The sequence below is a fragment of the Chrysochloris asiatica genome, unplaced genomic scaffold (genome assembly GCF_000296735.1).
Source record: "Chrysochloris asiatica unplaced genomic scaffold, ChrAsi1.0 scaffold00368, whole genome shotgun sequence".
In the NCBI taxonomy this organism is placed as follows: Eukaryota; Metazoa; Chordata; class Mammalia; order Afrosoricida; family Chrysochloridae; genus Chrysochloris; species Chrysochloris asiatica.
The window spans coordinates 1,521,940-1,533,754 of record NW_006408886.1 but is presented as its reverse complement, the minus strand read 5'-3'; the positions used below and the strand labels follow the sequence as shown (position 1 = coordinate 1,533,754).

General features: G+C 38.0%; 1 protein-coding gene across 1 annotated transcript; it reads right to left on the bottom strand.

The window, feature by feature from the left end:
* Window positions 1-10,147: 10,147 nt before the first annotated feature.
* On the bottom strand, window positions 10,148-11,165 carry TXNDC2 (thioredoxin domain containing 2 (spermatozoa)). The gene is made up of 2 exons (XM_006876237.1): window positions 11,081-11,165; window positions 10,148-10,779 (listed from the first exon to the last, which is right to left on the bottom strand). Exons 1-2 carry the CDS (start codon window positions 11,163-11,165, stop codon window positions 10,148-10,150), a joined length of 717 nt encoding a protein of 238 aa, XP_006876299.1.
* Between the last annotated feature and the right edge of the window lie 650 nt (window positions 11,166-11,815).

Below are 11,815 nucleotides of genomic sequence, written 5' to 3'. Positions count from 1 at the left end.
TGTAAAAAAAAGAATAAAAATATTTGTTTTGTTTAGCACAAATGGTTGGTCATTTAACTCTGTAACCATACCCTTGCTGTTGCCATTCATCCTCAATAGCTCTTCTTATCTGTTTATCATGACTGTTTTAAGCAACAGTTCAGGAATCAAGTGTTTCTGCTCACTTAGATCTGGGTTCCATTCCTGGCTCTATCACTTTTTTCTCTCTACAAAATTTCTTAGCTTAGCTGTCTTTAGCTTTCTCATATGTAAAATGTGGATTATTAAACCATACACTTCATAAGCTTATACATAAAAAGATTATATATACAAATATCAGTACTTTATATCTGATACTTGTAAGTGCTCAGTAAGTGTTAGCCATTAATTTGTTCATTATTACGTAGACATGAATGCCCATTTTTTGGTGAGTTGTTACCACTGGGATTCAATAGTACAATCTAATATTTAAGTGTTGTTGTTAAGTGCCATCAATTCGATTCTGACTCATAGTGACCCTGTATAGGGTTTCCAAAGAACAACTGGTGAGCTTGAACCACCACCTTGCAGTTCAAATGACTTTGCAGCCTGGCGCAATAGCCCACAGCGCCACACCAGGACATTTAAGTAGTCATTGTCAAATAAATTATTTTTAAACATTGTTTTAAGTTTGATGTTAGTGCTGTCTCATGAGTCTGTGCTACAATTTCATCAGCCTAATAAATTCTTAGTCATTACATTAAAAAAAACAAAAAACAGGAGTATGAATGCACTTTCTGGGGATAAATGAAGATGGAGTTACCTGCTAGTTAGGAAATATCCAACGTCATGAGGGTTAACTACTTGCCAGTCAGGAAATGGAAAGGTTTAGTTTAAACATGGAAATTAATCCATCTACCACAACTGGAACACTTATAAGAAAAGTGGTGGGTTGAGAGGATGGAGTCAATAGTTTATTCTAATCACTCAGGAGGTTTGCCCAGATACCACTGACTCATTCATCTGGAGAGTTTACTACGAAACATGAAAGTCAAGTTGATAGGTAAGATATGATGGAGTTAGGGTTCAACATTGTAAATGTTCTTGGCATTTAAGGCTGCCAGTTATTCTCAGAGATTTATGACAATGTGTTATAACAGAAGTTGAAGTCACATATGCAGATTTTATTTTATTTTAATGCAATTACATGGCTACATCTTTAAAACTTATTGAAGAGATTTACTGAGCTGCTGTCTCAGATTAAGTACTGTTTTTGCTATGTTTTGTTTTCAGTTAAAAAATTCTAAGAGATTTATCATAGCCTCAAGGTTTCAGCAGACTATACTTTCAAATATATGTGACAAAATACTCAAACCCTGGGAAAACACACACATTGTCTGCTTCCTTCATGTTCTGCTTATTTCCTTTCAGCTCCCTAAAGTGACTGACTTGCTGGTTCAAGATCATGCCGGGAAACAGTAAAAGCCACAGAAGTATCAATTCACCCATTCCAGAATGATGATAGTAGCATTCATGCACAATATGGACAAATGAGTTGATCAGATGGCAATAAGGACTATAATGATTCCTATTTTCAACTTATCTGAAACCTATAGAAACATAGATTCTGAATAATTGTAAAACTCAGTAATGGAAATGAAATCATAGTTTAAATATGAGTTACAGATTTTAATGCATATGAATCACTCTAAGTTTTTGAAATTACATATAAAATGCTAGCAAGATATTTTATAGGAAATAAATTAAGTTGACATTTGACTACTGCAACCAAGAAGATTTAATAACCATGAAATGTTGAAAATGTATAGAGGCATACCTTAGAAATTGCAGACCACCACAAGAAAGTGAGTAATAAAGCGAGTCACACAATTTTTTTAGTTTCCCAGGGCACATAAAAGTTATCTTTACACTATACTGTGTTCTAGTAAGTGGGAAATAACATTATGAAAAACTTTTCAATATTGTGAGAATTACCAAAATGTGACTAAGAAACACAAAGTGAGCACATGTTCTTGGAAAAATGGCACTGATAAACTTGTTTAACACAAGGTTGCCACAAACCTTCAATTTGTGAAAAACACAGTACCTGTGAATTACAATAAAGCAAGGTATACCTGTATATTGATATTTCAGAACAGTCTTGGTCATGTACTAAACCTCTGGGTGATGTCTGGCCCTGAATGGTACATTCTTTTATGAACCTGTTGTCATAGGAGCTGAGCATCACAATAAATGACGTAAGCCTTGAGTCAGAATAAATCAATCTGTAAAGCATGGTATTCTTATTATCTGTATATAAATGATCAGTGATTAACATGAGACCCATAATTTAATGTAAACCCCATGAGAGCAGGGACTCAGGTTGTTCCAGAGTAGGGCCTGAGGTACAGATGGATCAATATGTACTTATATTTTTTCTAATTTTTAGTTTGAAATAAAGTTAGACTTATAGAAAAGTTGAAAAGAGTTGGGCAAGTTCTCCTATATCTTTCCTCAGCATCCCCTTAAGTCAGTTTTCTTGAGAAGGAAAACTAATATGAAGTATATATGTGTATGTATATAAAGAGAAGTTTACTATCAAGGAAATTGCTTATAATTGCAGAGTCTTAGGTCCCCAGCATAAAAGAAAAAGAAAGAGTCCCTTCTATGAGTCCTTCATATTGGGAGCAGGTCACACCCCCAAGGAAGCATCCCTTTAATTGACTCATCATAGAGTTAACTATGCCTGTATTAGGTTTCATGGCCATGGGAATATGCACATCCCAACTGCTGAACCTCTAGAAATCCTGGTCTAGAAAGTTGACAGAAAACCTTAACCAATACAGTCAGTAGTTTCTTAAATAACCATAGAACAATGACCAGGATAATAACATTGATTCAATATTATGAACCAATATACAGATCTTATTAGTATATTCCCAGTTTTTGCAATAACTTTGACTTGTCAAGGATGTAATATAGGATCTCATATTGAGGTTAGTTTTCATGTTTCACTAGTCTCTTCTGATCTGTGATAACTCCCCAGACTTTTGTTTTTTCTTATCTTGATAGTTTAGGCAGACATCGATTCTCTATTTGTACAATGTTGCACATTTGGAGTTTGTCTGATGTTGACTTGTGATTAGATTGAGGTTATGCATTTTGGACAAAGACACTGCAGTAGCAATGTTAAGCTCAATGCACTGTAAGATTGAGATGGTATGTAACGCCGGTCTATTACTGGTGATGGTAAGGTTGTTTGGTTAAGATGGTGTCTGCCAAGTTTTTTCACTGTAAAGTTATTATTTTACTCTTTGTAAGTATCCTGTAGCAAGACACTTCAAGACTACATAGATATTCTGCTTCTAATTAACTTTTGGAGTCCTGGTGTGGCACTGTATGATAAGCACTGGACTATTAACCACAAATTTTGTGATTCAAACCCAGCAGCCACTCCTTCAAAACCCTATAAATGGTTACTATGAATTTAAATGGACTCGACAGCACTTAACAACAACAATTATAGTTTCAGTCATTATTTGGCATTCATCAATGATTTCTGCATATCACAATTATTACTGAGATGCCTGTGATTTTCTGTTTTTAATCATTCTACTGTAAGGAACATCTTTTTACTTCTCACCCATTTACTTACTGGTTTACCTCTGTATGAATTTATAGATATTTATTAACCTTAACCATCATACCTGGTAGTCCAGGGTAATAATCTCATCTCAAGATCATTAATTTAATGATTACTGCAAAGACCCTTTTTCCAAATAAGATAACATTTACAGGTCCCAGGAATTAGGACCTTTGGGGGCTGGGTTGGTGCTGTAGATTAAGCACTGGACTGCTAACTACAAGGTTGGCCATTCAAGCCCACCAGCCACTCCTTGGAAACACTACACAGAGTCACTCTCACTCAGAACCAACTTGATAGCACTTAACAATAACAACAATGTTGTTTAGAGCCACCCTTTAGTCTACTACAGTTGATACTAATAACCTTCACATCAACTTATGGATGTGGTGAAAATGACCTCTTCAACAAATAAAGAGCTCAAGACACAGAAATGCAATAATAGAAAGAGATGTCTAAATCTATAGACATAACACAATCCCGATCCAGATTCCAAAATCATTCTTTGAAGAGATGGAAAAATGATCATTAATTTTATATGGAAAGGAAAGAGACCTCAGATAAACAAAGCACTGCTTTAAAAGAGGAGTCCTGGTGTGGCGCTGTAGGCTAATGCATTAGACTGCAAAGCCATTTGAACTGCAAGTTCGGTGATTCAAGCTCACCAACTTCTCCTTGGAAACCCTGTACAGGGTTAGTATTGCTACAATGAAAGACACATAGTTCAATGGAACAGAACTGAGAACTCAGCAGTAAATCCGTTCACATATAGTCAACTGATATTTGACAAATGCCAAAACACATTAAATGTAGATTTAACAGGAGTCATGGTGTGTGTCTGTAGGATAATGCACTGAACCACAAGGTCAGTTTGGACTGTACGGTTGGCAGTTCAAACTCACCAGCCACTCCTCGGAAACCCTATACAGGGTTGCTATGAGTCGGAATCCATGCCATTTAACAACAACAACAGTCTTAAATAAACAGACTTAAAGAGCAGAATGGGTAAGAAAACAGGATCCTTCTATATGTTGCCTCCAAGAAACAAAAAGATGGAGACAGCCTAAGTGCCCATCAACAGGAAAATGGTAAAACAAACTTTGGTACATATACACAGTGGAATACTACAAAAAAAGTTGAAGAATAACAATAAATCTTCGAAAAACCTTCTAACATTGATGAATTTGGAGGACATTAGGTTGAGTGAAAATTGTCAGTCACAAAAAGGTACCGACTTGATGGCACCTAACAACAACAACAAGAGGGTAGACACATGTTAACGTGGGTGACAGGACAGGTAATATACAACAAGAGGGAGGTTAGCAGAGGAAGAATGAAGGTAGTGGGAGACACAGGGAGGAATGCAATGGTTAAGTGAATAGAGGTAAATGCTGTTAACTTTTGGTACATAGATAAGAATGTAATCATTGTTGTGAAGCAAAGTATATGATTTGTTGAATGTAAAACTGAATATCTGCTCTGCAAACCTTTATTCAAGTCACAATAAAATATTAAAAAGAAAAAAAGTTAGAACTGGAGATATCATATGATCCAGCAATCATATGATGTTGTTGTTAGGTGCCATCGAGTTGGTACCAACTCATAGCAAGCCTATGCACAACAGAATGAAACACTGCCCAGTTCTTGGCCAACCTCATAACTGTTAACACATGAGCCCATTGATGCTGCCAATTTGCCAATCCATCTCACTTCCTCTTTTTCTCTGACCCTCCACCTTACCAAACATGATATTCTTCTCCAGAGACTGGTCCCTCCTGAAAATATGTCCGAAGTATGAGAGATGAAGTTTGACCATCCTGGCCTCCATGGAGCACTCTGGCTGTACTTCTTCCAACACAGATCTGTTGGTTCTTTTGGCAGCCTATGGCACTTTCAATAGTCTCCTCCAACACTATAACTCAAAAGCATCAGTTTTCTATGGTCTTCCTTATTCACTGTCCAGCTTTCACATGCATATGAGGTTATTGAAAATACCATGGCTTGGGTCAGATGCACCTTAGTCCTCAAGCTGACATCTTTGCTCTTCAACACTTTAAGAAGGTCTTGTGCAGTAGATTTGCCTAATGCAATACAACATTTGATTTCTACTGCTTCCATGATAGGAAGTCCTTGACAACTTCAACCTTTTCTCTGTTGATAAGAATGTTGTTTATTGATCCAGTGGTGAGGATTTTTGTTTAATTTACATTGAGATGCAATCCATGCCTAATGCTGTGGCCTTTGATATTCATTAGTAACTACTTTAAGTACTCTTCACTTTCAACAAGCAAGGTTGTATCATCTGCATATCGCAGGTTGTTAGCAGTGGCACAAAAAAATATGATCATACCCTTGTTCATTGAAGCATTATTCACAATAGCAAAATGCGGATAAATAGGTAAATTATGGTACATACACATACACACAATAGAATACTACTCAATGTTAGAGAATAATGACAAATGTGTCCAACACTTCATAACATGGATGAACCTAGAGAGCATCATGCTGAGTGAAATAAGTTCAATTACAAAAGGACAATATTGTATGAGACCACTACTGTAGAAAGTCAAGGAAAGGCTTACACATAGAAACATTGTTTTGAAAGTTACCAGGGATGTGAGGGGAAGGGAGGGCAAATCACTAACTAATGGGTAAGGCAGTAAGGGAGAAGTTATCTCAAAATGATCAAGGCAAGGAAGACACTGAGAGGAACACATGTGTTAAAGGCAAAAGGTAGATACTATTATATACCCAATCCTGCGATAACAGTTAAATCAATAATATACAAGTGGATACATACCTAGACACTCAGGCTGAACAAGGAGTGGGAAGGCAAATGGGACCACACTCATAAATATATATAGATTTGACAGGATATTCCTACACATGTGTTATATGAGCTGTAAATATATCACGACTATGGTTAACCATTATTGTTGTTGTTAAGTGCTGTCAAGTTGATTCTGACTCATAGTGACTCTGTATGGGGTTTCCAAGGAGCAGTTGATGGATTTGAACTACTGACTTTGTCATTAGTAGTCAAGTGCTTATCCTACAGCAGTGGGAAAAATTATGGAAATGTTTTAGCCATAATCAAACACCTTGAGGGAATGGGTCATTGGGCTGACTTGAGGGCACTTAACAACAAACAACAACAAAAAAAATTCAGTGAGCATTTTGATACATTATAATTTACAAATTGACTAATTCTTTTGTCAGTAGAATCCAGGAGTGAAAAAATTCAAGAAAAGGTTTACACACAGCAATGTTTGATGGTTACCAGAGATGGGATTGGGGAGGGAGGGAAAATCACTTCTTTCTGTCAAAATTTATAACATCATTCACAGACCATACAAAATTATCAGCTTAAAAAATTAGCCTGGTATGGTGCTGTGGGTTAATGCGCTGGGCTGCAAAATTGGTTTGAACTGCAAGGTCGGCGGTTCAAGCTCATAAGCTGCTCCTTGGAAACCCTATACTGGGTGGCTAATAGTTGGGGCCAACTCGACGGCATTTAACAACAATAGTGTGATGGCTGGAACGCAGTTCTTTGCAGAGCCAGACCAATTGATTTCCCTGGCTTGTAGGCTGGACGTTCCCCACCCATGACCTAGATGTTATTGTTTTTTTGTTATGTGCCTTTGAATTGGTATGGACTCATACTGAGGAGCAGCTGATACACTTAAATCACCAACCTTGCAGTTCAAACTGACCTTGCAGTCCAGTGCATTAACTCACAGCTCCACACCAGGCCACACCAAATGCTTTTTAGCAGCTGAGGGACAGACATTCCCCATCACTTACCTAGGTATTTGCTGTTACTGCTAAGTGCCATCGAGTTGGTTCCTATTAATAGCCACCCTTTAGCTCTTGTAGTGGTCAGCCTGCCAACCTCAAGGTCAGCAATTTGAAACTACCAGTGGTTCTGCAGGAGAAAGATGAGGCGTTCTGCTACCATAAAGATTTACAGCCTCGGACCCTGTGCAGGGTTGCTATGAGTCAGAACTGACCCCACAGTACTTAACAACAACAACAACATAGGGTTTTCCAAGAGTGGCTGGTGGGTTTGAACCACTAACCTTGAGGTTAGCAGTCCAGTGCTTATCCTACAGCCCCACACCAGGACTCCAACTAGATGGTAGACAAATATTAACATGGGTGAAAGAAAAAGCCAAAATGTAGTAAGAGTGAGGTCATTACAATATAACCAAGGTAAAGGGAGACACTGGGAGATGCAGAGTTAAAGGCCACAATGGTAAATATTACTATAGACACAATCTTTCAATAACAGAACCAATAAACAATAATTTACAACAATGTGATGGCTGGAGTCTTGGTATGGTGTTGTGGGTAAATGCGCTGGACAGCAAAGTCAATTTGAACTACAAGGTCAGTGGTTCAAGCTCACCAGCTTCTCCTTGGAAATCCTATACAGTGTCGTTAAGGGTTGTGACTGACTTGATGGCACTTAGCAACTACAACTATGGGTAGACATGTAAACTGACCAGGTGTGGGATAGAGTATGGGAGTATGCCCATGGGCATATATAGGTTTGGCAGAGGATATTTCTACTTATGTATTTGTATGTGCTGCAAATATATCCAGATATATAGTAGAACATACAGGGGCAAAGTTATAAACACTTATTAGCCATAACCAAACACCTTGAGGGATTGAGTCACTGAACTTGAGAACTTTATTAGCATATCATAGTCCACAAAGACCATGTTCTACATTCTACTTTGCTAAGTAGGGACTTGTTGTTAAGTGCCGTTGAGTCAGTTTCAACTCATAGCGACATTGTATAGGGTTTCCAGAGAGTGGCTGATGAGCTTAAGCTGCCAACCTTGTGGTTCACACCAACCTTGCAGTTCAGTGCATTAGCACGCAGCACCATACCAGGACTCCAAGTAGGGCCTAGGGTCTTAAAAACTTGTGAGCAGCCATCTAAGTTACAACTGTTGGTCTTTTCCCATCCAGAGCAAAGAAGAGTGAAAGTCAACAACTCTAGGAAACAATTAGTACAAAGTATTAATGGACCACACGAATCACAACCTCCGTGATGCCGAGACCAGAAGAACTAGATGGTGACCACTACAGCTTGGGAGAAAATGTAGAACAAAATTCACACTCATAAAAAAGACCAGACATACTGATTTAATAGAAACTGGTGGAACCCCCAAGGCTATGGTCATTCAAATTTGGGAATTGAACCAACTTCCAGGGACCACCTTTCAGCCAAGTGATAGGCAGGACCATAAAGTGAACAATAATACCCTGAGGAACAGTGCCTTAAAATAATCAATCATATAAGACCAAAAGGGCAACACTTACCCCAAAGCAATTCAGAAAGCAGGAAAAGGCAGGAAGATAAGCAAATAGGAACAAGGATCTTAGAGGAAGTGGAAAGGGTGCTATTACATTGAGGGGATTGCAATACCACGACACAAAATGTATACACACTGTTGAATGGAAAACTAACTTGCTCTGTAAACTTTCACCCCAAACACAACAAAATGTTAAACAACAACAACAACAAAAAAGCTAGTGTTCTAGATTTTTATGAGAATTCTGGGTTTTTAATGCCGGCAACTAATTCAAAAATTTAAAAGCATTCTGGGCCAAGCTACCATCTATGAGCCAAGTATGGGCCTTTGGCCTATGAGATATCTGGGAGCAGATTATTAGATAGTTACCAGTGGGCCAAAGCAGAAACTTTGTCACCAGGGAGCTGATGTCACAATGGCATCAAGAATCACTTTTACTTAAAGCTTAATTGATCTGAGAAGCCAGAAGTTTTAAGCTCTGTCTCATATTTTGTGAACATGAATTAGTATAAAAAAAGCCCTATACTTGGAATCTGGGAACATGACCCTGTTCTCAGTACTGCCATCAATAGATCATGTACAGGGTTGGAAAACTCATTTAATTTCCCCAGGCTTCCAGTATACTTCCCACACGAGAAGGTAAGATAAGATATGTGAATCTTTCAAATTCTTTATTTCTAAAAATATTCTATCAGAAAGCCAAAAGACATGTGAACATGAAATGAAAAAGAAGCTTCTTATCATCTTTAAATCATGTTCACCTACAGAAGAATGAACTACATTTCTGATGTTGCTGTATTGGTGTTATGTGCCGTCCAGTCGATTCCGATTCATAGCAACCCAGTACAGGGTTTCGTAGGAGTGGCTGGTGAATTTGAACTGCCATTCTTGCATTCAAAGTGATTTTTGCTGTATACACTATCTAAATGGGTTGAATTTTCAAGGGAGAGTGAAAAAAAAAAAAGTTTGAAAATCAAGGAACAGTGGAAATTCAAATCTCCACCAAAGTATTTCTAATTTCACATTTTCCTGTCACCAAAACATTGCCACAATATGCTAAATGCTGTAACTATTTTTGAAAAAGGGTAGAATCAACATTTATAATTTACAATCAGGTGATGCTTGGACATTTACTGTTGTTATATCTGATTTTTTGTAAATAAAAAATCACAAGCTATTAATAGCCAACTGTTGACAATGTCTTCAGAATGCATAATTACTTTAATTCTGTAATGACTGCTTCCAGTTTTTCCCTAAGGGCACCACAAAATTCACCCACCTTTTCCTCTTTTCTATAAAACTGAAAGGTTGGTAAGCACATGATCCCACAGTCTTTAGTCAGCTCCTCACACTCATCAGCATTCACTTCAAGGAACACCACATCGTCGTACTTGTAAGACAGGGCATTGAACAGTGGCTTGATTATCTTGCAGGGTCCGCACCAAGTGGCGAAGAAATCCACAACCACCAGCTTCTCCCCAGCCTCTTTAAGCACGGCTTCAAAGTCCTCCTTGTTCTGGATCACCTTCACCTTGTCGCTTTCCAAGGGCTCAGTTGTTTCTTCTGAAGCCTTGGAAGTGTTGTCTTCCAGGAACTTGACTGTTTGTTCTGAATATTTCAGAGTGTAACCTTCCACGGGCTCTGTCGTTTGTTCTGACAAGCTCCGAGACGCGCATTTCTCCCATTGGGCTGCATCTATGGAGGTCTCCTTCGTAGGTTGCAATGCTTTGGGTACCTCAGGCTCCTCCGTGTTCTTAGGTGCCAATGTCTTCTCCTGAGCCTGGGCTGGTACTGAGAACTCTAGGACCAGTTCAGTTGCCTTGCTGGACCGAACCTGTAATGAACTTTCTAAACAAAAAAAGTAAATATGATAAAATTTCAAATGAAGAAACAAAGTTTAATCATTTTAATCATATACTGCTAGGAAAACTGATGACAATCTTAGAGATAAATCTGAATTCTGATAAAGGACATATTAATTTAAATAATCACATTCAAGAGAAGGTCAAGCAGCACGGGATTACAGTATCTTTTATAGAACGTTTTTATTTTTTTAACTACAATGTTCTTTGCTGGATTAAACACTGTTGACTAACTAACTACTCCCTAGCAATCTGGTCCCAGAGGTGATTGTTTTCCTTCCCCATACCGTTAGTGCTGCCTTCTTTGGTTTCTTCTTGATTGTCCAACCTCATTTTCACTTCTTCCAGAGTTCCAACTTTATTACTTTCCATTTTCAGTTCTCCCTCTACCTCCACTTCTTATACTTCATATATGCTTCATAGTGAGGATGCAGCCATACCCTCCAGCTTTTTCCAACCTAACATCATAATAGGAGTGATAACTTGTATTTGTGAAGTACTTATACCTGGTTTCCCTTATCTACACTCACAGTAATATTTGAGTGCCTCATGACACTTTAGGTGATTAACCTGCTTAGAGAGGCTGTCTGGAGTGCCTAGTATTCATTCATAAGCATTATTTCATAACAGTGAGGTAAATACCATTATGATCACCACTTTTACAAATGAGAAAACTGAGGCTTGAAAAAGTTTATGTAACTTGAATGAGGTCATAAAGCTAATATGCATAGCAGATGCCAAAACCCACACCCTTGACTGCTACACTATGCTGTACTGTTTGCTAGATGCCCTATTGGTAACCTGAAACCAACTCTCCTTCAGTATTCTCCAGCTGTAGCTTTCTCCTGTATGACTCACCCATAATAACTGTGTACTAAAAATATCCTTAAAATTTTTTTTTCCCAAAGAATATTTAATGGCATTGGAAAACGCTCATCTTATATACACACAATGGTAGGGGGAAGGATACAAAACAGTAACATAACACATGATCCCAACTATAGGAAAACAGCTATCTACAT